General features: G+C 37.4%; 1 protein-coding gene across 4 annotated transcripts in view; it reads left to right on the forward strand.

Moving 5' to 3' along the window:
* LOC135197994 (Na(+)/H(+) exchanger beta-like) overlaps positions 1-27,106 on the forward strand; it is a 264,191-nt gene that overhangs the window by 234,669 nt on the left and 2,416 nt on the right. The window contains exons 11-21 of one of the 4 annotated variants that reach the window (XM_064225318.1): positions 1-84; positions 484-627; positions 3,734-3,829; positions 5,127-5,214; positions 5,605-5,694; positions 15,971-16,060; positions 16,178-16,240; positions 18,049-18,210; positions 18,682-18,962; positions 19,208-19,340; positions 26,599-26,879. The exon at positions 1-84 is cut by the window's left edge and continues 46 nt beyond it. In XM_064225318.1, the coding sequence (XP_064081388.1) occupies positions 1-84; positions 484-627; positions 3,734-3,829; positions 5,127-5,214; positions 5,605-5,694; positions 15,971-16,060; positions 16,178-16,240; positions 18,049-18,210; positions 18,682-18,962; positions 19,208-19,340; positions 26,599-26,879 (1,512 nt within the window). Of the gene's footprint in view, positions 85-483; positions 628-3,733; positions 3,830-5,126; positions 5,215-5,604; positions 5,695-15,970; positions 16,061-16,177; positions 16,241-18,048; positions 18,211-18,681; positions 18,963-19,207; positions 20,096-26,598; positions 26,880-27,106 lie in introns of those variants that run through there. The other 3 variants (XM_064225320.1, XM_064225321.1, XM_064225322.1) reach the window with 3 other exon arrangements.

Genomic DNA, 27,106 nt, shown 5'->3' on the forward strand with positions numbered 1-27,106 from the left:
TTGGAGTACAATCCTACAGCAAGGGACATCAATGACGCCAAATACCATCACCTCTTATCTGATGAATATAAACCAATGAAAAGGGTGAGTAAGAAAAAGTTAATTCATTTAATTTTACTGACTTCTTGAAGTGGTTTATGTTGTTGACATTCATTTGCTGAGGACAGCAAAATGTGTTGTCATTTATTTAGACTACAATAATCTTAGAAGTAAATAAAAAGATGAATAGTTGCCAGATAATTATTGTATGTAAGATAGTATTATCTGTGATCTGAGCAAGAATTTTTGATAACATATATGTAATGATGCAAGATCTGTGAATTAACTCCAAAGAAGTTAGTGCTGTAGCAATACTTGACATTATAATTGTTAATTTCATTGTGGTAAAAAAGCTTAGTACTTTTTATTGAAACTCTCTATCGTAACAGATTGGGCATCATCTTGTAAATTAACTGAACTCTTAACTGTGTCTCTCTTTTATAGCATCGTGGCAGCACTTACAAAAGGCACGCTGTCAAGGATGACGACGTACAGACATCAAGTGATGTCAACCATCATAATGTCTACCTTCACACACGCCAGTATGTCCGCAACATCAATATCAGGAACAGGAAAGCAAGGAAACCAGTAAGTTTTTTTTATACATAATTGTTATTTTTTTTTTTTTTCAAACTGTATTATCTTATAGGTACTCGAAAACTATCTAATAGCTTTTTGAAGTGCAGGCTGTTTCAGTGAAGTCTTGCAGTTGAAGAATAATTCCTGAAGCTAAATTTGGAATATGTGAATATCTATTTTTCTTTATCATTCTGTTCTGCTTCAGGAAATTGGGTGTCCTTAATTTTGAAAGATAAAGTTATTTATAATTTCGTATTCCAAAATAAAGGTCACTTAATTTCCTGAAGCAGAAAAAATGAGAATGAAAAATAGAAGTTGACACATAATTTCAAATGCTCAGTATATTTGGCCATTTGATATAATTCATTACTTTCCCCCCACTTGAATAGGTAACTTGGTAACTTAGACTCCTTATCTAGCTGTACTCAGTTTGATTCATAATCTCAGATGTTTCATTGAGATACGAAGCAGAATAGTATGATTAAATTCTTCTTGAATGGTTTTGTCTGCAAGTTTCTGTAAGAGTAAATTGCTGATATTCTGTGTGTGTGTGTGTGTGTGAAGCAAGTCTTATTATGTCATGGCATTTCAGGTTTATTTTCTTCCAACATAACAATTAAGGGCAAGCAAACAATGGCAGGGGACCTTTTATGAATACGGGAAAGAGATATATGTATAGGTTTTTTGTTTTTGTTTTATTGGGGACATTCTTGGTACATGTTTTGGCTACCACATCTTGAAAGATAACATCATGAGGATTAAATTTCTGAAGGAGGTAGATCTAGGGTACTTATCCGCGGCGGCCTAGACTCTGACAGTTGCGGTTTTTCTATGCAATTTTACCTACTGAACAAAAATTTTAAGTAATATTTATTCGGATGACTGTAATTAACCCCCCGGGGGCCAGTATTAAACACGGCGAAATACATTGGACGCCCCAATCCCTAGTGGATGTCGTATCCGTGGTTACGTTCCTTGCCGTCCGTGCGGATTGCTTCTGTAGAAATACCCAAGGAAAGTTATCAAAGAGGTTGATGGGGATGCCAAAGTTATGGCAGTAATTTACCAAGGATATTGCTGATTACACTATAGAAAAATTAATGCACACCTGATCACCAGGCTATATATTAGTAAGTTTAGTGTGCATAGGATAGGCTACATACTGTCAAGTCAATCTAATGCTGAGGTAAACAAGCCAAAGCTTATGATGAAATCATATACTGTACATCATATATAGTTCCAAGGATTTTATAACATCCCCATTGTTGTCATTAGTCAGTTAAAAAGATCACATAAACAGTTAATTGGTTGACTCATGGTTTCTTAAACCTAATTTTGTACTCTTCGTAGTCTGTTGTTTAAAATTCCAATATTTTTAAAGGAAAATATCGATCTTGATCCCAGAGGTTCTGAGACTGTGTGTGTGTATGTGCTTTTATGTGGTATTAAGAGAGAAAAGTTTGTTCATTTTATCATTTTATTGACTCTTAAATTTGCAAATTAAAGATACGTAAATTTCTTTTTTGTCAGTTGCCTCAAACCCATCAATCACTTCCATTTAAAAGATATGCTTTTGAAAAAGGAGCTTACGATTTAAAAAAAAAAAAAAAAAAAAAGGGGGGGGGGGGCGGCACAAAGGTTTTACCAGTGTTTATTAAATTATTTAAATGGCAGCTTCTTTGTTAAAAAAGGAATTGTATATGAAATTATAGAATTTATTTCAGTCTGTCATTCTGTGTTTGACATGGCACACACTTTTGCTTTGTTGTCATTATCTCGATACATAAATACGGTTTTGGTCAAAATTAAGAAATGTAATCACATTCTTAGGTTACTGCTTCTTTCAAAGTGAAAAAGTCTTTGTTGTTTTAACAGCTAAATACTTAGTTTTCATATTTTTTCTAGGTATGTGTGAATGCACACCTACCTATACACCTCAGACCATATGTTAGGCCGAGTTTGATTTGAAAGGAAGTGTTATGTGTTATGTATTCTCTTAGAGATCAGCCATGCCTATGGTTCAGGGAGGATTTTGTAAAGGAAATTTATCATCAACTCATCCACTATGGTAGCTTATGAACTGCATGGTGACTTACTGCCACCTGCATCAAACCTTCCAGATTAGATTTTACACTCCTCATCACCTGCACCAGACTAATATTTGTCATAGAAGTGTCACAGTACGCTCATCATCGCCTGCACCAGATTAGAATACGTAGTTATAGATGTGTTTTTTTTCACAAGACAGCAGTTTCAATTGGTAATTCAACATCCTTTGCAAGTGGTACGAGGGGATTGTTTTAAAAGGGTGGGAACTTTGGTACTTGTGTATATATCGTTGCAAGGGATGATACCGCAAGCCCTGCACCCTTATTCACAATGTGCCCAAGGAAGCTAGCCTTTCAAGCCATTGCATCATTTTTACTTTGCCTGGGGAGAGATGAATTCATATCATTTGATACTTGGCTGATTGAAAGATTGTGTGAAGAAGAAAATTTGAATTTTTCAATAAGTGTTTAAAAGTGTGAATTTAATTTGTTTGTAAATGCATACGTATTTATTTTAGCGACAACTGGTATTTGTGTGTTACTAAAATCATCTATGAAGGAATGACGTCTCTTTATGGGACATGAAATTTGTTTAATTTTTGTTAAATTGCAAACTTTTATAACATTTCTCGTCAATACTGTACATAGGAATAAATTGTTGTGAGATGGTAAATTTTGGTGGTGGCTAAACTATTTTAAATTATTCTTTCAAAAGATTTGGGTGACAATTTTTCTTGAGTTCTTTCTAATGCTGTGATTCCTTATAATTAATTTCCTTTCCTTTATTTGAATGTTTTAAAGTTGAAAATGAAAAACAAAACATGCTGTTGAATGGAATATTCGAATATACATATAACCAAATATTTCATGTTAAGGGGCATGTAGTAAAGAATAATTTTTTAAAATTTAACTGAATAGTTTTTTTATATATATTGTGCTCCTTCAGTTTCTCTGTGAGGTGATGTTTATGCATGTTTTCTTATAAGTGGAGCCTAATGGTTTATTCTTTATTCCCCTTGGCCTATATTGTTCATTCAGAACAGCTCTAATGTAAACTGATAATTTAGGGTCGTGTTGATGGTGGCATTAGTGAAGAGTATCTGTCTCCTCAGGAGTTCTCTGAGATCGTTCAGTTTATAGATGTGCTGGAGGCCTACAACAAGGTAATTGCATTGACATGCAAGCAGCAAATTGGATCTCGATGGTACTCGTGAAGTTTGAACAAGTGCCATAACAAAACCACAAAGTTGGCTTAGTCATGTATTTGACCTACTAAAAAACTGCTTTAGAATCTGTGTATTGTGTATCATTAGCAGTAGCACACATTGCTACCTCAATACTCTACAATATTAACTACACTTTTGACTGAGAATTGTCCTTTTTTATTTAATTAGTTACGATTTTCATATAAAAATTGCATGGTGATCTTGTAACTAGAGGATGTGTACCTTGTTCATTTCTTGACTTTTCTTCTATGCCACATTCTCCTTAATCCTTTTTTTGTGACTGTGATCAACATGTATAAGTGATTACTGTGTACTCGTAAATGACAGATATCTTCTACCTGTTCTTATGTCATACTCAGACTTCTTGATCCCTTTATACAATAAACTGTTAAGCATGAGCAGTGTCTCCCTAACTATTCTTAAATGGGGTGTGTGGTATTATGTACATCTGAGGAGATTTACTTCCTAATTAAAAGACTAAACTGTATGTATCTTGAACATATACAAAAAAAAACTACATACTTGTAGTAGTATGTACTGTAAATGCTTTGGATATCAAGTAAAATATTTGAAAAGTCTTTAGTTATACTAGCCCCTGCATGCATGGTTAAGGTAGATGTCATGAGGTATTTTACTAACTTAATAGATTGTGTAACAAAATATATTCTTTAAAATATCATCTAGCAAAATCAATTTTAGCATGGAAATTGTCTGTGGAAGGTGATGGGTAATATTTGAGCACTTCCCATATTTCAGTAGAGTTGGTGGAAGAATTGTATGGCATGGGACTAATTTGCATAGGTGTTGGTAAAAAATAAATGTTTCCATGATAGTACCCCTGTTAGTTAATTGGGTATATGAAGTGCATGTGGTTAAGGAGAAAGTAAGTTCTGTTATAAAACCTACAAGGTGGTTGGGCTGTTATACAAGACTTTTTTAGTTTCTCTAACAAAAGGAAATAGTAGTCTTTGATATCTATTTCTCCCTTCACAGTTTGATTTGATAATCTCAGCAACTTAAATGGTATTCTTTATTTTACTGTAAATAAAATCTTTATTAAAAGTTCTTCTTTATAGAAATTTCTTTTGCATCTTTTTCTGGATTTTCCTGTACTTATAACAATTAATACTTGTGCAAGTAATTGGCTAATTAATGGTAGGATGGAATCTTGAGTTGTAAAGTCAGGATGGCTAAAGAAAATGGGCTGTATTTACAGCAGCATGGTATTTTTCAGGCGGAGAATAACGTCAAGGGAGACAAAATGCTGTCCACTCCACAAATGCAGTACCAGAAGAATGGAAGTGCCATCAAATTAAAAAATGGTGAGTACTACAGTTTTCATAAGCAATTACTTGCATGGATGGTGGTTTTATATAGTGCAGTTAATTTTTTTTCCTTTTTTCTTTTATTTTGCCAAATTCTTAGGCATGTGCGTAATCATGAAGATTGATGCTTGTTTTTATTCGCTCTTAGCAAAAAAAAATATAGTTCAGTAAATGTTTGTACCATAAACAGATTTATATTATTAGTGCAGTACTCGCAGTTCATCACAAATGCACCACTGCACAACTGTGAGACAATGGCATACATATGATATCAATTGTCCAGTAACTGCAGGAGATTTCTGTCACAGTCTAAAGCTAATCATTTTAGTTTTATTTGCTGACATTAGTTTTGCATGGTGTTTGTATAAACGTCCACCTTATCCTTAGACTACATGGAGGAAGTGCTTCGTGACAACCCGGCTTTCGAACCAGATGAATATGACTTTGCACCAGGCTACCAGTATGGTAACAACACAGGTAAGGCTGCAATTTAGAGAAGAATGTTTGTCATGTCATTTTGAATTTGGTTCCGAATATATGTCTCTTGGAAGCTTCAACTCACAAATAGAGCTTTGTAGACAGACTGTAGTTATGCCTTTGTTGAGTGTGATATGCTTTTATAGAATACAGTAGTAATGGTAGCATTTAGTATAACCATGCTCTTGTCAGCCTAGAAAGAATGCTGCTTTTGCTTTCAGTGATTTTGCAGTAAGAAAATTTGTCGGTTTCAATTTTTAATGTGATTGTTGCTTTCAACAATCTTCTTTCCAGTGGCAACTTTATTCAAAGCATCTGTTGTAGCATCTTTATGTACTAAAAGTATCTTGCAGTCAGGGGTTTTGTATAATTTCAACATTGACTCTTAATTTTCTTAGATTTTTTTTTATATTTTCAGTGTCACATACAGTAATGTGTGCTTCATGTACAAGAATTTTTATGTAGTTGGTTGTGAAGAAGATACTGCATGATGTTATATTTGAATTGCTGTCAATGTAACATCTAATGGACATCATTGATTTCAAAAATACGTATATTAATGAGAAACTACATATACTGTATACTGTTGGCATGGTGTGCTTTTGTTTTTTTATATAAATATTAAGTACTGCATACAGTTTGGGCACAGATTCAGTCAGCCATCCTTTCAGAAGACTGGAAATAAGAGCCATACATTCAGTCATGAAGTTCCATTATGGGACCCACTAAGATGTTGTAGAGGAAGCATCTGATTACTGCTGTATAGACTCAAGCAACCCAGGTTATTCATTGTTTGTCAGCTTCCTTTATGAAATTGGTTGATAATCGTTTCTGTACTAGGTTTTGGTAAGACCCGTAATGATATGAATGCTATAAACTATCATTAATCTTCATATTGTTAATGTCGTAATCCTATGTAAACACAGGAAGAATTAGAACTTCATTAAGGTAAATGTTCCAGTTAAATTAGATACTCTAATTGTAGATTTTTTTTTTTTTTTTTTTTTTTTTTTTTTTTTTCTTTTTTTTTTTTTTTTTTTTTTTAGTGCAAAGGCCAATGGGACAGTCTGATATTTTTCTGTTTCAGCATTGATTTGGGGGAAAAAAAGAAAAGAAAAGAAGAAAGGAATTTAACCACAAAAGAAGCAATATGTATTGCCTGCTTTCTTAAGGCAGAAAAGTGAAAAGAAGCAGGAAGAGAATTCTAAAGCTGGGAAGCACAAATTCATTGAACGGAGTAACCTTTAGGATAAATAATTTTCACAGTAGTTATGTAGGAACAGGTGGCCTGGTGTGTTAGAAGTGTTCTTGAGAGGATTAGGAATTCTCTCCTTGAACTCATTAAGATAACTGAAATCCCACAGTTCCAATAACAGAGGAAGAAAGACCACTTTGCAGAATGGAAGAAAGATCATTGATCAGATGAATTTTAGGGTAGTACCGTTCTTGGTCAGTCTCATGAAATCTGTTGGGCTACTCTTCACTCTGTGTAGCCCATCTTAGGTTTGTACTAGATTGGTCAGTCACTTAGGTAGTAGTCTCTCTTGCCTCACATTTAGGCAAAGATAATTCTGTCCTCCATCTAGTAGGCAAGTTTCATGATTATATCAATTTTTCAGTAGTCCATGTGAATATATCTGTTATATAAGATTATTTCCTTTACAGTAGTTCAGTTTGCCATCTAGTCAGATAGTTCACAACTCGTGTATTTTCAGTTTCTTGCAAGTTATATGGATAGCTTAATAGTGACCATTTGCATTGGGCACTAGTAATATTTTGATTTTTTGGTCAGTCTGTTACATTTTTCAATGTATGTGTCAGTCTTCATGTAAATTAGGTAGAATGACAGGCTGGAGTTTTTCTGCATGTCTTCTATATTATTGAATTTTGAGCACCTTTTTCAAATGTCATTACTATCCAAGTTGCAATCAGACCTTTCATCTTGCATTTTTGAATCCCAGTTATGTTACTAATGAAGAAGAAATAGTTTTAGGGCCCCTGGTTTTGCTATTATTCCAGAAGTAGTAGTTGAATCTTGACATGATGCTACTTTAGGAACTGTACTTAATTTGTAATTATTCAGCATGCCTGACAAAGGTAATTAGAATTTTTTTGTGTTGGCTAATCTCAAGTTGATGGTAGTAATTTTCCCTCGGCTTAGAATGAGTAGAGTTGACTGAAGTTTAATCTTTTGTTTTGCTGTAGGTCATGATGATGAATGTATGAAGCATGTTTACACAACCTGACCAATGAAGGTCATTAACGTTTGTGCCCAAACCATGTTTCAAGCAAAAATTATTATTTAAAACTCCATATGATCACCCAATATGCTCATACATTAATTTTTGTGACTGCAAGTATGTTGCCTGTCAGAAAATTAATTAATATTTTGTTCATGAATCTTACCTGCCAGATATATATATAGCTGTATTCTCCGAAGTCCGACAGAATTTCAAAACTCCCGGCACACGCAGTGGTCGGCCAGGTGGTAGTACCCCATTCCCGCCGCTGGGAGGCGGGCGTAAGGAACCATTCCCATTTTCTGTCAGATATTTTCTGTCGCCGGTGCAGACAACAAGTGTTTTCTGCACCTCCGTCATTGGATTTTGGAACTCTTTTGGTCACTTGAGTATCCCGATTGATTTTTGGTTATTTGATTAGGATCGGTGGTTAGGCATACGCTAATTGTGGATTGTTTTTATTTTGGCTTGATTTTTCCTTAAACTTACGATGTCTGGATCTAGTTCGACTAGCCAGATTGTTGTGTGGAAGAATGCAAGGTTAGGCTACCCCGAAAACTTCGGTAGACCCTCATACAGTGTGCGCGAATTGTAGGAAACATGTTTGTATGTTTGATGAGCGCTGCAACGAGTGTGAAAATATGTCTGATTCTGCGTGGAAGGCCTTATGAATCATAGGTACGTAAACTAGAACGTGATAGTGTAAGGAGGTCTTCCTCCAGGCGTGTAACACAAGTTACCCGTCCAGTAGAATTTATCCCTCCAAAGACCTGTGATGCCTTCGGGCCCTACAATAGTGTCTTTGGAGGGTAATACCCTATCTGTGATTCTTAAATCTCTGCGTAGCCTGGAATCATGTTTGCATTGGAAAGTTAATAGTAGTGTAGTGAAGAATAGTGATAATGCCATGAGTGTTCATTCTATCGCGTAAGCGTATAATTTCTCATTGACAAAACACTACCGCGTGATGGCTCTCCCTACCTCGGTGAGGCAGAATGTAGTAGGGAGGTAGCTGTCCAAGGGTGTCTAAAATACTCTACGTTTGTTCATAAAACTTACCAGTCGATATATGTATATATATATCTGCCGGGTAAAGGTGAACAAGCGATGTTGTATCATAGTAAATATTATTTTTTGCCCTTACGTCATATTACTATCAAACTGTTGTATGGTTCAAGGTTATATACTCATACCATAGTTACTCCTATGGGCGGAGGACAACCGAGAAGTACGATTATTCTTATTACATTTAATCGGTTCTCCCTGCAACTATTCAGGGGTTGCCGGTTTCCCTATTTTTAAACATTTAAGGTATTTTTGTTATGACAATACCAAGTTAGCCTTTTATATTTATGCAAATTTCAGTTTCGCTTAAATATACTAGTTTGATGGATTTTGGTTTGTTTCGTGCTCTATAATGATAGTAAACCTATTCATTCGTAGAATAGTGTAGGTGGCAACTCACGCAGAGCAGTGCGAGAACGACGAACGTTCTCAGAGTCTGCTGTCACTAATGCGTAATGCCAGTGCTAAGTTGTCCAGTTTCCATCTGATTGTCTGCTATGCGCAGTAGGTTACGTCTCTCTCTCTCCTGCGGGATTGACGGACTACCGTATTTCTACCCTACAATCACGGCCTTAGCCTCGGGTTGAAGGGAATTCTAGCATACATGGCTGAACATCTTCACTTTGCCGAAAGAATTTTTTCATAAAAAAAAAAAAAAACAAAAAAAAAAAATTATATATATTTGTGTATGTAGTATGTGTATATTATATATATATGTGTATATGTATATATATATATATATATATATATTATATATATATATATATATATATTACGTATATAGGGCCTTGTGAGAGACTAGATACGTAAACAGAAATGATTGAGGGATTTCAAGAGGGAATTGCTTGAACTTACCGTAAACTGATTATTATTGATTTCTTTCTTTAGAGGGGAAGGTCGCCAGAAAACTCAGCTCGTTTACTTTAAAACTAATTTATTTAAACAGAAAGGTCCCGTGCTGGCCTGGAGAAAAGTTAAATGATATGGGCCCCACGTTGGGGCTTATAGTCTCATTCAATTCAAGCTGATTTTCATTCACTTGGTTAATGCACACTTGCGGCAGAGAGACGGCACGTGACTCATAGAATCTGGAAAAGAATCCCAGATTAAACGACAATAAAGAAAAAATGACTTCTTGCTTTGATTAAGGCTGATTAATTCCCTAACATTGGGGAAGGTAAACTCGAATGGTTCACTGAGGTATACACGAAAGCTTGGTCTTTAACAAGTCACAAAGGGGAGCACGTGGCCCGATGAGTACAAAGGGCTTTTGATGTAGAAGGGGTAAAAAATAAGAATTGAAAATGAATTTAGCAAGAGTCGTATGGTAGTAAAAGGTGCTGGGTTGAAGTTTACACTTTCAGACGTACCTTTATGCAATATTCTGTGTATCCTTGTAGGAGAATGCGGTCCGACCTCTGTTCAGGTCTGGGGTTCGTGTCCACCAGTGCGTCGTGGGTAGGCCATATTTTGGGAGGCTGGCAATTTGACCTCTGTCCGAGAACACGTCCCGCAGCCGACTGAGAGCGATACTCCTTGCTTTCGAATCACGGGGCTTCCAAAAACCGCCTCGAGCATTGCCTGAAAGGTGGTAAACACAACGCCAGCAAATTGGGAAGGAAAATAGGTCTTATTGTAGAAGTCCCTAAAATCCATCTCGAAGCCTAGCTACTCTTGTGACCTGCCTCTCTTACCCTAAGCTTCCGTCAGACCGGAAATATCAGTCCTATGACATACCCACTCTCCCAACAACAGTAGCTTCAGGAGACAGCATGGCTGCTACTTTTATAATTAAATATAACTAAAACACTGCTGGGAAGGCGAGGCGTTCTATATACGTAGCAATATATATATATGTATGGTTATATATGTATAAATGTATGATGTATATATATCTATATGTATTAGACCTTTTCGGTTCTGTTTACCGCATGGTAACAGAATTCTGTCCGAGTCTACGGCGGCATAACACACATGATTTCCCTCGAAACAAGAATGATGTGCAAGAGATGCAGTCAATTAGTTCGCCGAGACGTCCCTTGCTCGATTATGAAGGGGACTCCTTCCGCTGCCAAATACGACAGCGCCGAGCGCGACGCTCGGCAGGACGCTTGGATGGACGCACAACGTAATGCTTCTTCAGACATTCGCCGAGAATCAGAGAATAGTAATGGATCTCAGGAAGGAGACTTTTAGGAAGAAACAATGAACAATCTTCTACAGTGTCTTCAAATTACTCCTGTTTAAGTGAATCGCAGCCTTATTAGGGAAGGAAACATGCTCGGTGAGGGAATGAATGAATTGCAGGGGACCATTTCCTCGCTGGAGAAGTTTGTTTTCCCTGAATAGACTGAAATTCACACCTCTCCAGTTTTTCCTGCAGAAAAACTGGAATAGCATAGATGATCTAGAAATGATTCTGAAACATCTCTCATAGTCAAGATTCGTCTATAGGTATGTCATGGCTCATAATCTCATAGAATTTGAATCTTTGAAAGATTACTTTAGTCTTCAGAGACGTCCTCCCCGCGCAGGAGTTGGAACTCTCGGAGGGTCTCGCTCCCTCTGAGGAGAACGAAGACGATATAGGTCGCACAGGCGGCCGTCGTCTTTGGTTCCTCGGAGGGGGACGCTTCTCGTCCGTTAGCTCCTTCTGCTTTGCAGTCGTCTCCTGGGCAATTGGAAGACTTTCTGCAGTAAAAGAGAGCTGAGATGTATGATGTAGGGTCTCAGGGAGGGGACGCTTCACGTCCTCTCTCTTTTCTACTGTGTTGCGATCTTCACCGGAGAGGACGTCTTCCGATGAGTATGCTTTTTTGACGCTTTTTCTCGGCGCTCCTAAGATATATCCTTGGCGGTCCATGTGAGAAGGAGGAGGGCTTCCCCTCGCCCATCGTCTTCTCAAAGGATCAGCCTTTTGCCTGAGAAGGAATGTTCTCCATCGAAAAGGATGATTGTGTCTTGCAACAACAACTTGTTTTGTTGATTGCAGTGAGAAAGGCAAAGCCACATCGTGAGAGGAAGGATGATAGGCTGCCAATCAAGAGTACAGGCAGTCCCTTCTCCTTCTCCTCGTTCCGCTCTTTCGCCAGTTGCCTTGCTCTCTAGTTTTCATGCAGCTCTCCAGAGGTTGTCTAGAGAGCACAGTTACCATCTTCCCGAACGTGTGTCAGTTGAGAAGAAGAAGAGGTCTTGGTTCGATGGCTTTGAGCCTCTTTTGAAGAATAGTTTCAGGCTGCGCCCCTCAGTCTCCTCCTTCGCAATTGTTATCTTCGAAGGACGACTGGCTCATTCATGCCTCCACTCAAACGCGGTGTCTGAAGGATTTTCAAACAACTTAATCGTTGGTGAAGTCCCTGGAACTACTGGGGAATTTCGAAAAGTCACATCTGATCCCAACCCAATCCATCGTGTATCTGGGGATTCAGATGGATTCAGTGGCTTTTCGAGCTTTTCCGTCCAGGGACGTCAGCAGCAAGGCTTTAGACAAAGTGTTAGCCTTCCTAAGGAAAGATTCGTGCTCGGTGAGGGAATGGATGAGTCTAACTGGGGACCATTTCCTCGCTGGAGAAGTTTGTTTCCTTGGGGAGACTGCACCTCAGACCGTTACATTTTTTTCTCAAGTACAATTGGAAAAAAAAAAAAAAAAAACCAAGAATCTACACATGATCTTGGAAATTTCAGGAGAGGTAAAACATCACTTGAAATGTTGGCTAGATCCAGTGTAGCTGTCGGAGGGCGTGTCTCTCAAGCTTCAGAGCCCCGACCTAGTGTTGTTCTCCGACGCATCCACCACGGGATGGGAAGCATCATTAGGGGGAAAGAAGTGGCAGGGCACCTGGAGAGGGGAAACAGGTGTCCTGGCACATAAACCTAAAGGAAATGGTAGCCATCTTTTTAGCTCTCCAGTTTTTTCCAAGAAAAAGTCTCTCGTCGAATAGTCCAAGTCAACTCAGACAACACCACAGCTCTGGCGTACTTGAAGAAGTAGGGAGGAACACAGTCTCAGTCCCTTTTTGCTCTGGCAAAGGAGATCTTGCTGTGGGCAAGGGCACTGGACGTCATGATCCTTACGAAGTTTGTAGCATGAGTAGAGAATGTCTGGGCAGATCTCCTCAGCAGACGAGTCAACTTCTGCCAACCGAGTAGACTCTGCTTTGGAGGTATGCCAAGAGCTGTGGGGGTTATGGGGACGTCCGCTCGTGGATATCTTTGCGACGTCCAGAACGAAGAGGCTTCCATGTACTGCTCCCCAGTACTCGACCCAGCTGCAGTGACGATAGACACACTTCTCTGGGACTGGACGGGGATGGACCTGTACGCCTTTCCCCGTTCAAGATCTTAGGGGAAGTCATGAGAAAGTTTGCGGTGTCGGAAGGGACGAGAATGACTTTGTTCGCCCCGTTCTGGCCTGCGAGAGAGTGGTCACAGAGGTCATGGCCTTTGCAGTAGACTTCCGAGGACGCTTCCAGTAAGGACAGATCTACTCAGACAGCCCCACTTCGAGAGGTACCACAGAAGCCTCTTCGCTCTGAGTCTGACTGCATTCAGACTATCCAAAAGTTGGCCAGTAGCGAGAGGCTTCTATACGTCAATGGCGAAAGCTATCGCCAGTGCAAGAAGAGCGTTTTCCAACGCAGTGTACAATCGAAGTGGATAGTCTTCAGGAGTTGGTGCAAGAAGAACGGCATTTTCCTCCACCACGACCTGTGAGCCAGATTGCTGACTTCCTTTTCTGAGAAGGGATCTAAAACTTGCAGTCTCTACAATCAAGGGTTATAAGAGTGTGCTTTTAGTTGTCTTTAGGCACAGAGGCCTGGACTTGGCGGACAACAGAGACCTTCACGATCTCTTGAGATCTTTCGAAACGATGAAGGTTCAACAACCCAAGTTGCCGTCTTGGAACTTTGGATGTAGTTCTGAAGTTCCTCATGTCCAGTTCCGTTTGAACCTATGCATGAAGTGCGAGCTTTTATGAATTCTTCTTGGTTCCATAACAATATGTCATAAAGGACATATGAGCTGTCACTTACGGGAGATGCAATTCTGTGTTTGACCTCCCGTTACACGAAGGATGTCAATTCAACCTACAAGAGATCCTTTTCTCTTGGTTGTTCGTGTCTGCGGATACGTTGCTGGGATAGGGAGCCGACACTGATCCTTAACTAGTTTTTAAAATTAAGCGCTAACCCTCGTGTTAGGATCAGGTGATCGGGATCGGTGTTGTGCTCCTTAATTATGCTAATAGGCATAGGTATATGGTCATATGAGTGGATTAGCACCCATTGACAAATGCCAGTTAGGCTTTGCCGAGTAAGTGGATAAGACCCCATCGGCAAACCCACAAGAACTCTTACCCATAGGTCACATCCTCGCTGAGGCTCTTGAGACGAAGCAGAATCCTAAGCAATAGCTAGGAAGTCAACCCTCCGTCTGAAAAGATAGGAACCAAGGTTTATAAGAGGTCCTTCTGATAACTTGTGGTGTTTGGTCAGGAAGCCAAGGTTACCAGTGTCAAAGAATGCTTTGGCTTTTTTCTTGAGGGGCACCATCAAGGAAGTGCATTCATCCTGTCAAGACAGTGATATGAAAGTGTTGAAGGTGAATGCGCATGGACTGAGGGCTATTTCTACGTCGGTAGCCTTCCAAAAGAACATGGCACTCAATGACATCTTGAATGCCACATTTTGGCGTAGTAATTCAGTGTTTGCCTCTCACTACCTTCGGGAGGTGAGGATTACATACGAGAACTGCTACTCTTTGGGCCCATATGTCGCAGCAGACAATATATTGGGGACAGAGAGTAGCACTCTTCCTATCTTTTAGAAAATAATATGTTAGTTTGGACTTTTTAATTTTATTTCTTTTTATTTTTATTTTTATTATGTTTATGTAGGTGTTTAGTTTTTTGTGGTCTTGGGTAGGCCGCCTTAGGCGGCCTTCCCTCCATTAGCCTTGGTTTTACGAAGTTTAACCAGATAGGCTAGGTCAGGTGGTAATGTTTTTGCTTCGCCCTCATAGTAGGGTAAAATGTTTTTGTCACAGTGTGGTCACGCCCCCATTGACAAATCATCTGGAGCGCACCAGCTACATAGGTCACGTCCTTGCTGGCACCTCCAGTGAAGCATTAACAGCATTCGGTGTCTAAACAACACCTATATGATCTGTCACATTGTGGTCACGCTCCCCGTGACAGTTCATTAGAGCGCACCAGCTACACAGGTCACGTCCTTGCTGGCACCTCTAGGAATGCAGTACCGAAATTGGAGGTCTATAATATAGGATCTAGTTGCATTGTGGTCACGCCCCCGTTGACAGATCCTCTAGAACTCAACAGCTTCACAGGTCACTACCTAGCTGGAGTCTCTAGTAAAGCAGATGCAGACTTGGGTGACGGTACTCACGAAGTCAGCTATGCTAACAGTTAAGGAACCAAAATATCAATCATATATATGAAATTGTTTCCCAAAATCGAATCTGTCTCCCCCTTCCTCCAAAGGTGGGATTCAGCTATATATATATCTGGCAGGTAAGATTCATGAACAAAATGATATTGTTATGATACAATAAAGTTTGTTCATACTTACCTGGCAGATATATATAATCAAAGTGCCCACCCACCTCCCCTCAGGAGACAGTGGCACTAGAAAAAATCTGACAGAAAATGGGAATGGTTCCTTACGCCCGCCTCCCAGCGGCGGGAATGGGTACTACCACCTGGCCGACCACTGCGTGTGCCGGGAGTTTTGAAATTCTGTCGGACTTCGGAGAATACAGCTATATATATATCTGCCAGGTAAGTATGAACAAACTTTATTGTATCATAACAATATCATATTTTGTTTTTAGGATCTTCTACACAGCTTTGTTGGGTCTTGTCATTGCTTGACAAATGTAGGTAAATTTCGTATCCTGTCAAGTTGCTAGGTTTTCTTGTAGTTTTATATAACAGTTCTATAAATGACTTACAGATTCAGCAACAGAGAAGCCAGACAATAGGAAATCAAAGAAAGGACCAACAGCTGCAGAGACTGCTCTGCCATGGAAGAGATATGTAAATGGTATGTTGTCACTTTTTCATCCATTATGTGCAATCATTCATCTTCGTATCGCATGGATTTTGTGTTTCGTCATAATTGGTTCTAGAAATATTAATTGATTTTATCATACATTTTCAGAGGATATGCCAACGTCTGCTAGAAAAGTTCAACGGCAGCATAGTTTAGCTGTTGATGAAGGAGGTAAGATAATATTTTTTGTCTGGAAAATAGAAATCTCTTGTAACTTGATTGTGATAAGGCTTAAAAAAGGGATTTTGACGTAGGAAAAATCTATTTCTGGGCGAGGAAGCCGTGTTGCCCAGTGAAATGTGTCCTCTTTAGCACTATTTCTAGTAAAATATTGCTATGATACCAGAGAACTGCTAAATTGGACATGTCAGAAGTCTCTGACTGGCTCACCTAAATAAAAGGTGTCGGTATAGAACTGGGGCGAGTGTTAAAACACTACCACAGCAACCCCTCCAATTAGCCTTTTCCTCATCAAAAGACCCTGAAAACGGGGAGCCGACCTATAGGTCACACCCAGCTACCCTGTTGAAGGGGACTGCGGCGTCATACTTATCGATAGCATAGAAGCTTGGTGCACAGCAAGGGGGGGAAAAAGGGAAAAAAGGGGGGGATTTCACTGGGCGACACGGCTTCCTCGCCCAGAAATAGATTTTTCCTACGTCAAAATCCCTTTTCTGGGCTCAGCCGTGTCGCTCCGTGAAATTGTACCAGAGAAACACCAAGCTATACTATCCTGAAAGGAAAAATCATATTAATGAAATCAAAGGAAATAATAAAATAGTTTAGAATTGGAAAAAATACAATTTATTTACAAAATATACTATATAGCCAAAACATGTGGCAACATTTGCAACAAGTCACATACAGAATAAAATAATTACAGATAATTTGTATGTACGTAAAACTATACACGATTATACACTTATTCTAATAGCTAAGGCATTTGCTGAGGTAGGTAAAATGTTAATGAGGCTGGCATAATTGAAAAGATTCATATGACACAAGGACGGTACTATAATGATGTAGCAGTAGGAGACACTGGCCTTCCTGCAGCTATTGCATGATATTTAAGATCCTCTAAAGACTTAAGGTAGTGCTTTTTGAAAACCAAGGGTGACTTCCAACCAGTATACTTCTTCAGATCATCAAAGTCCATATATTTGAAGAAGTTAACAGAAGTTGCTATTGCCCGAATGTCATGTACCTTGGGAAATGACCCTGGGCTGGCTTTCTTGATAAAATATAAAATCTGCTGCCTAATGCCATTTAGAGATAGTGTACCACCATCTTTTCTAATGAAAAGGAGGCCTTCGGAATAGGTAGACGTCCTAGATAAATAGTCCTTAAGAGTTTTAACAGGACATAACGATGGATCCTGCGGAAGCGGGACAATCTTCCATGGAGACCACCTCATCAAGGGGTCTTCATTCTTAGCTAGAAATTGCTTATTTGGCGAAAGCAACACGTCCCCCGAGGAAAGGAACTCAATATGCGCTTCATCTCTAGATAAAGATGACAATTCTGATATTCTGGCACCTGAAGCTAGACTCAATAAGAACAGAGTTTTACGCAAAATGGTTTGGTAATCACATTTGAAGTTGTCTGTTTCCGAGGCTAACCTAAGAACATCATTAAGAAACCATGACACTGACGACGGTCTGTGAATGGGCCGTAGACGTGCAGAATCTATACTATTTACAATACAGCATTTTAGAAAAGTGATTTTTAAATGCATTACTACCCTAAAACGATTCGTCTTGTACATGAACACCATATTTCAAGTAAAGTGCCCCCTGTAGGCTTGTTCCATATGAACAGGGTTTTTCTTTTGAAAAATACTAATTATTTAACTTAAATTTTATAATTCAGTATTGTTGCTAGTACGTAACTGTCTGGCGATTAAAGTTTGACTAATCATGTGATGTACCGTATTTACGAAGTACTTATGAGAAATGTATTGCTATACATTATATTTTCAGATGATAGTAATACTGCACCAACTATGGCTGAGATTCTGCTTCCCTGGAAGAGACCAGAGGATGAGGATATCTGTGACAAACCCTTAAGGCAGTCAGAGTTCCCTGCATGGGCTTCTAACAAAGAATATGTTGGGTACTACTCCCCTTCAAATACCTTCTTATGTAAGGCTCTGACAGCATGTAATAATTATTGCTTTGTTTATATTGTGTAACAGTTTAGTGGTATGTACATGCCTACTTTTTCAGTCCAGTTTTGAAGTAAAGTGGTAAGTGGTTTGCTCTATTATCAAAACCAGGAACTTGTTTTTTGCATAAGGAATTGGCAGTTTTATACTACAGTCAGTTTAAATTGAGAAGGAATGATAAATTAATCAGTTCCTATTTTATTAGTTTCATTCTCACAGTGATAGTAGCATAGTTAAAGATCTTTTGGTAAATTTTACCTGTTTCTAAATTGTACTAATTGGTTTACCACATCATTGTAAGCTGACGCCATAACAGCAAAGTCACTAATACCAAAAGCAGTTTTATAATTTGTTGAATGAGAAATGATTGAGTAGTATTGTTACTAAGGGAAGTACATGCTCTGTTTTGTAGTTAAGGTTAACCATTTTTTTAATATTCTGATTACAGGTGGTATTGGTATTAAAGATCAGCCATATCCCAACATACGAGACATCTTTGCAAAACGCACAAGTAGCAGTTTGTCCCTTGGATCTAGACGTGGGTCTGTAAAGGATGGCTTACCAGGATCGAGGAGGGGATCCGTCAAGGATAATATCCCTGATTCAAGACGGTCATCTTTGAAAGACAGTGTCCCCAGCTCAAGACGAGGGTCCCTAAAAGAAGGCTCTCGAAGTAATTCCTTGAAAGAAATACCCATTTCACCCCTAGCTAGTCCTACACACAATCAGGTATGGTAAAGTGTGCTGTACTTTTCAAGTTTGAATGTTGATTGTAGTAGTACTTCTAGAGAGGATTCTGAATTCACATTGTTTTATTAGAAATTTTGATAGTGAGCAGTGCCTTTAGAACATTGTCATCTTGTATTTGTGAGAATATTGCAGTATTTATTTTATAGCATCTCCCTTTATTGAGAATTTTTTTGAAAAACATGTGATTATTGATGATGTAAATATACATTTTTTGTAATCTACAGGACCCAAGTGCCTTACGTCGAAGGTCCTCCTCAGGGGATAATTCCCTTTTAAATACAACAATAGCTGAGGAGGATGGGCGTCGAGGGGAATATGTTATAGATATGGATCCACACGGAAGCTCAGAAAATACTCGTATGTAAAGTGAAATGCACTTAACGATAGGTATATTGTATATATATATATATATAATTAATTTTAATAATGTTAATGTATAATGAATGCTTTTACTTACTTTCCCAAGCCATGTATAGTATCAATATCTTGTTTATCAAGTGTACCCTAGAAGTTACCTCTTAGAAACTTGACAAATTTTATTATGCCATAGCTAATGTACTGTGAACAATTAAAGTTCAGTGCTTTTATCCTTTTGTTATTTAAAAGTTTTAGACATGGAAAGTTTTCCTTTTTATTTTACAGAGCTGTACAATTTTATGTCTGTGCAGTGTGTAAAAGAGACCCCTTAATTTTAATAACACATTAAAGTGACCAATTTTGCAGTTTTTTGCTCAAGATATTTTTAAAAAACATTCAAGGGAAATCTTTTGAATAGGCTTGTCTTGAATGTACTGTGGTATGGTATCATACTTGAATAATGATGTGATATTGTAATTTAATGAAACACTGAATTTTAAAGATACTGTATATGAAGTATATGAGGAAAAAGTTAAAATTGTATCATTTAATAGTTACATAAACAGTACTGAATTTTAGCATTCCTGTTACAGGGTTTTAAAAGTGTAGAAGTACTTTTTAAACCATTTGATGATAGAATATGGGAGTCAAATCCATTAAGTATAAATTTTGTGTATATGTGTATGTATTTGTGCATGTTATAAATGCGTGTGTGTGTGTATATATATATATATATATATATATATATATCTATATATATAATATATAATATTATATATATATATATCTATATAGTCTTTAAAATTAAAAAAAATAATATAATATATATATATATATATCTATCTAACTTGCTTATATTCACCAGAAGTATGCATTTTAATAGCAATGGTACACTCATAATTCCTTACATTTCCTCTCACTTTCTGCATTTGCAAAACACTATAAGCCTTTAATCCATGTGGGAAGTAGATGAAGAAGCTCTCTCTTAGTGAGATTTGAATCCATGCCCACCAGTAAGGAAGAGGTTAGTGCTGTCCAACTATGATCTGGAGAATAAGCATATATTTCAGCTTATATATGCATACATATATCCATCAAACTCTGATACATTTTACAAGAGCAGAAGTAGATCCATCCTCATCATTGTAAGTAGGTGTTTTTCAGTACTTTATGCTTCACCATGAGGATAGATATGAAATGTATTGGTGATATTCACCAGGAACTTGTGTATCCCTAATAGTTACAGTGATTTAGACTTCTCTGGAAGTTTAGTGTCATTGTGGCTAATATACTGTACATATATTATATAAATACACATATAAACATTATTTGACACTTAAGCACTTGAGATTTTTTATATTCATAATTATTAAGCCATAAATATCGCTTAATATCCCATTCACTATACCTCAGGAATAACTTACACCCAAGGATGATCATCATTGATAAGTATTTCATCCTTGACAGGATTCAAACAATTTGGCTAGTTCAGAAACATTGGTAGACAGTGACTTTGACCACCTGTCTGTCAATATAAATAATATAGTATGTGTATATATATATATATATATATATATATATATATATATATATATATATATATATATATATATATATATACACACACATACATACATATATAAAATGGTATAAATTCTATCAAAGGATACTGTAATATATGAGAGGGTAATGACAGCATGTCCTAGTATATGTAGTACTTCATTACCTACCTTCTTTCTGAGAGCTCAGAGCAAGGTACCTTCATTCTGCATAAGTAGAGAAGCCAGTGGTGTGAGAAATTGGCTTTAGGCTGGAAAATGCCCCAATTGTATTCTTTTCCCTTCAGCAATTGTTGTGACAAAAGTAATAAAATGTATGGATACATCACTTAACAATATTCTTGTGAAAATTAGTCATTTTATATAGACAGTAATACTAGTATAGTACCTATATATATATAAAATTTATTGTTGTTAATTGTAAATTTTTAATAATTGAATAATGTAGACAGTAGTTATATAGTATTTAAATTATACATTTATATTTTGTTCAAGCTAAATTATTTTATTTTGGTATTTCTTGTAAGTATAGATCTGTAACAGAAATTTATAGATATAATATGCCATTGTTCGAAGCTTGATACTCTGTGGTGCTGATAAATGCAGTGATATGTAAAAAGTTATGTTATCAAGGCAGAAACTGATGGTTTAAACAAGATGCTAATGTGAAGGGATGTGTCTTGAAATTTAGCAGTGTATATGAACTTTTTATTGCAGTACAATCTGCCTAATACCTCCTGTAGGGGTGGCTAACTTTCTTCTTTATTGTTTGATTAGTGAATTTTGTAGGATTTTGTAGATTATAGGGTGCTAATAGTTAGTGTTTACTGCATAAATTTTCATACTGTTTATTGATAGTTAGTGTTAGCTGTAGTTATCTGAATTATGAAAAAATAAACTTTTTTAGAACATTCATACATTTAATGTTTGTAAGCTGTGAACAGTTTTTTAGGCAAATAATGCCAGTATACCTTATTTCTTCATCTAAAGAAATTTAATTAATGATAATAGCTCAGTTTTAGTTCTAGTACAATATTAGAGCAAGGTCTTCTAGCTTATTTGTACAATTTTGTTTCTACCAGAATACAAAGAGTCACCTTTTATATAGGAGTATTCTTCATTGTGTGCTGAGTCAGTTGTTGGAACTTAGTACTGATAGTTCATTGGTGGAGGTGGGTGAGTTTGGGGGAAGCCCTTCGTTCACCTGCCATCACCAAGCACATTTTCTTTGTATTTAAGTTAAGACCTCTTGGTGTGCTTTTACTGTCAAATTGAAACAACTTTCATAAAAGTGAACAGCAAGGTATGAAGGATGCAAGCAGGGGTTTTCCTACTTTGTCTGTAGTTTCCAAGAAATAGTTTTACTGTTCTGAACTGTTGCAAGGACTTTGCTGGCTAGTCTACTTTGCTGTGGAGAGTTTTGGCAGCCGTGAAGGAGGGCTAACAGTTGTTAGTCAGCTTCTTTAGATAGATTTCAGCACTTCCCTCTTAGACTGGCCCACTCACTCCCTATTTTCTGCTCTCATGAGGTGGCTAAGTTCATTAGGGTAGGAGATTGGCCTATGCTCTCTGAAAGTTCCGACCTAGATGTGAGTGTATGATATTTAGTACAGGCTGTACTCTTGAGATGCTACTCCCTGAAGGGAGTACAACTTTATTACAGAGTAAGGAGAAGAAAAACCCTGTTTACCCTCATCCTCCTCAAGCTCTTCCATGGGAGGAAGAGGTGCTCTCAAAAGTCCTCCTACAAGAAGTTGCATTAGACATCATTAAGAGCCTTCCTCCTTCAGGGTCTGGCAATGTATTCATTCACTCGCCTACAGAGGGTTAGTGGGTGCTTCTGTAGGTAGGGTCACCGCACAGTTCTCTTGAGTGTTGTTTTGAATCACTGTCTCCGTACATTTATTTCTGAAACACAAGGACTGTCCTGGATTCCTCCCTGTTTGTGCTTCTGACAAGTTAAATAGAAAAAGAAGTCTGATGCTGATTGCTGTTTCCTGCCTCAATACATCATCTGCTGTAGGGGAAGAGAGTAAGACTTGTGGACGGAGTGATAAGGAATGTGCAATCCCTCCTTTTCTTTCATGTCTTCTGCAACCTTTTCCTGGGAAATCTGTTAGTACCTGAGGGTTCTTCTTCAGGACTCCTTCAAACAAGATTGGAACAGAGAATGAGTAGTAGTAATTTATTACGAATTTAATTATTTATAGGAAGTAGTCACTGCCCCTCATTTTGGGCACATCTTGTTGATAGAGTATATTCTAGGATACATTCAGGAGGTGAAGGCAGTCGTAATAGCTGGTTGCTCATGGTGTTCTGAATCAAGTTAACAGTTTGATCTGCATATCGGAAAATTCCTTGCTCTTTGACAGATTGAGCAAGCTATTTTATTGCCACTAACATTTCAAAATAAGTTTTATATGCCAGAATATAATTAGGCTTCTTAGTCTGCTCTTTTGATAAGTTTGGCCAAGAGTAGTATTGTTCAGGAGAATGGATCACTCGTGGGATCTTTTTCACACTTTCTGAAGAGTTAAAGTTATGACAGCTTTGGAGTAAAGTAATTTTGACAACAGTGGCACCTTGATCAAGCTTCTGGTCTCCAAGTCCTCAAAGGACCTATGACCAAGCCTACAGGTGCCTAATCTCCACAAAACTGAGACAAGGAACCCCGACTTTTTCCTTTAGAAAGGGCCAGGAGCCTTCCCATACCTTTCAGCCTCCTCTTCCATCTCCAGCTAGGAAGAAGGGAGTAGCATATGCTGAGGTTGGCAGTTCCCTTTTCCAGTAGCCAGGCTGTGTCCTTCAGGTTGGTTACAGACATTTTAAAAACTGATGCCATCAATTTTCTCATTTACCAGGACCATTCCTAACCTACTCTTGAACATTCGTGTTCAGTCAGGAGCAGTGAAGGGGATATTGGAGAATAATGATCTGGACAGTAGTTTCTTCCTATGCTAGGGAGAGGATAACTAGCAGCTGAATGGGTGAGTGACAGGGTCTGTCTTTTCTTCCTTTTTTTTTCTTCCTCTTCAAGCATCAGTCAGCATGAATAAGTGTTTGACTACACAATTAGGCATCCTTTCTTGAAGCCTCAGCTCATAAGGTGTGCCTTCACTTGACCTTTTAACAAGGGGGTGTGTTGTTGTTAAGCTGTTATCTGAAGTCATCATGATTGGTTGCTTTCCATCCTGTACAACCTTATCTTTAGGGCAACACTAAGTTCCTCTGAGTTTTCTGAGAATGATAATTCCATTGAGGCCTTATCGGTCTGTCATCTCTATGTCAAATTTCTTAGGAAGTTGCAGACATCATTGCTCATGTGATCATGCTTTCTCTCCTACATAAAAGATGATAGTTGTATTCTTGTAGGAGCAAATCTCGAATTTGAAAAGTGATTTGTAATTTTCTTGTGAATGCAGCCCAGAGCTGATTATCTTAGTCCCAATCGGCCACCACACTTAGGCCCTTAAGTTGAAGGAATTGGTGCTGGGAGAAGGCATATAAGTTGAAGTACCCCCGTCAATTGTTACCAAGTTTCAGTGACTCATTCCAGCTCATGATGAGGAATACCTACACATAAAAGTCTATGGCTTGTATGTGATAAAAAAAATTGTACTTAATTTCTGATAATGTATACCATATACAAGTATGTACCGTATACTAATCGGCAAAACAAAACAAAATTTTTTAAAACCGATAAGGCTATTCACATAATACAACAAAATTTATGAATTTAACATGGGAACATGTGTTGCTCAAAAATATTTAATTTACACTGTCCAGCCTTTTTGATACTTTCTCAGAAACATGAAACCTACGGTTTCATTCATAAAATTGCCCATTGATTTTGAGGAAAGTTGATTTCTGGTCAAGAACCAATTTACTTATAATAGCATTTAAAATTCATTTGTTTATATCTTGTTTTGACTAATACTTTATTACCTAGTTTGTTTTAACACATTCCATTATCATGTAATAGTAACACTGATTCTAACAACTGTATAAATTTACAAGACCCAGTTAGATAAATATAATCTGTTCTTTCAATAAGACCACCAACTAGCACCACTAACAATGTGAATACGTATTGTGAAATATTCTGTCCTGTATCATGAAAATGTAAAAAGTGCTTATTTTAAATATTTATGAAACTCACATTAGAAAATGTATGTTTTGCTCTTAGTGAGGTTAAGCCACTGAGATTGCCTTTAGCTGCTTTACAATTCATCATCATCTAGTGTTCATCAAGCAGTTCATCATTATCATCATCATCATCATCATCTAGTGCTTCACATGGGTTAAATTAGTATATAATGAATTTAATCTATGCAAATTGTAAAGTGTGAATCAGAAACACTCCCTTTTTTATGAATGCCTTAGTTTAATACTCTCATACAGTCCCAAATGATAATAATGCAATAAAATAGGGAGTGCAAATGGATGATTTGAGTACCCTTATGTATATAAATTGTTGAATTTGTAATTTATATATTATATGAATTAAACTCTTCCACTGATATACAGTAACCACTTTAGATTTTCCAGTAGTATGTAATTCCCCTGAGGATGTAAAGGTGTAGCCATCACCAAGTTAGGCCTTTGGTCCTGCCTAATGTAAGGACTGTGATCTGAATTTTAAAGTCAAGTGAACCATTTTGTGAGCACGAAGTTAGGTTGCCATTTTGTAAGATTCTCATATTGAATGATCTGTCCCTTTTTTTTTTTTTTTTTTTTTTTTTTTTTTTGAGATGATTAATCAGAGGAGGTGTTGTAAGAGGTAAGTTTGTAGTGAATTTATTTAAACGGGCCTTACTAACTGTTCGTCATCATGTCATTTTGTAAAGATTTTCAAGTTTGTTTTTTGCCATCAACTGTGTTGAGCTTATTGAGGAAAAAGCTAAGAACTACATCCCCCCATCTGTTTATCTCCCTTAGCTAATTGTATATGTGATATATTGTCACTGCATTTTGGGAGTTTATTTTTATATGATTGTACATAGTCAATAAATGCTACAGAAACATTTCTACTGCCTCTTTAACCTTGATGAATTGTTGTTAGCTTTAAGGATTTACATAATATAGTTTGATATTACAGCCTCCCTGTCAGGGGAGACCACGTAATTGGATTTCCATCATACAGTGCAGGTAGTACGTACTAACGGTTCTTTGCATATCCTTTTTGACCCAGCAAAATTAATTTCTAGCTTTTATATTTTTTATTCATTCAGTTTAGTGTTTGTAATTAGGTTCAGTTTTAAGTGCTTCATGAACTGGAGGTTTGTTACCAAATCAACAATCCCTCAATAAAAAACCAAGAACAATTGCCTGTTTATCAGTCAAATGGGAACTCTAAACACAGCTGGCTTTGTGTGAATGGAAGGTACAGAAGAGAGGCAAAAATTAAATAGAAACAAGACTAATCTGAAGGTTCAGAAGGGAATAAGATGATAAATATTTGCTATCCTATCATACTCAAAAGGGATTTGTGTTGAGAGTTGAATGGAAAATTTGAGAATGCATAATTTACTTTAAAGGGTAAGAAGGTACTGCCTTAGAAAGTTGTTGATGTCCTTTCCAAGATGATTATTTCATAGCATAAAGGATGTATTAATTGTTCATTGTTTTCTGGATGGGATTGATTTTATTTTCTTACAGGCAATGTAATCACATTTCCATGCTTGGAATTTTTTCACTAGGTGGCATTGGCATTAAAGATCATCTCTATACGAACATCCGTGACATCTTAACAAAACACGCAAGTGGCACTTTCTCAGTAGGATCTAGGCGTGGGTCCACGAAGAATGGATTTTCAGGATTAAGGAGAGGATCTGAGGGGGATATTTGCACATTTTCGAGACGGTTGTCTTTGAAAGACAGTGTCCTTAGCTCAAGACAAGAGTTTGTAAGAGAAGACTTGCAAATTAATTCTCTGGAAGAAATGCCTGTTTCTCCTATAGCTAGTCCAGTATACAATCAGGTATGATGTTGGTATTTTTTCATTTTCATCAGGGTTTGAAGATTCCTGGAGTTGCTCTGTTGTGTTACAAATGTTGTGATGCTGAATTGTTCCTAAAAACATTAGTTTATATGAACTTACATTAGCCCCTTAAAATATTGCAGTCATTGGTTTATATGAACTTACATTAGCTTAAAATTTTAAAATATTGCATTCTTGTTTTTTATATGAACTTACATTAGCCCCTT

This window comes from Macrobrachium nipponense, chromosome 21, assembly GCF_015104395.2.
Source record: "Macrobrachium nipponense isolate FS-2020 chromosome 21, ASM1510439v2, whole genome shotgun sequence".
NCBI lineage: Eukaryota > Metazoa > Arthropoda > Malacostraca > Decapoda > Palaemonidae > Macrobrachium > Macrobrachium nipponense.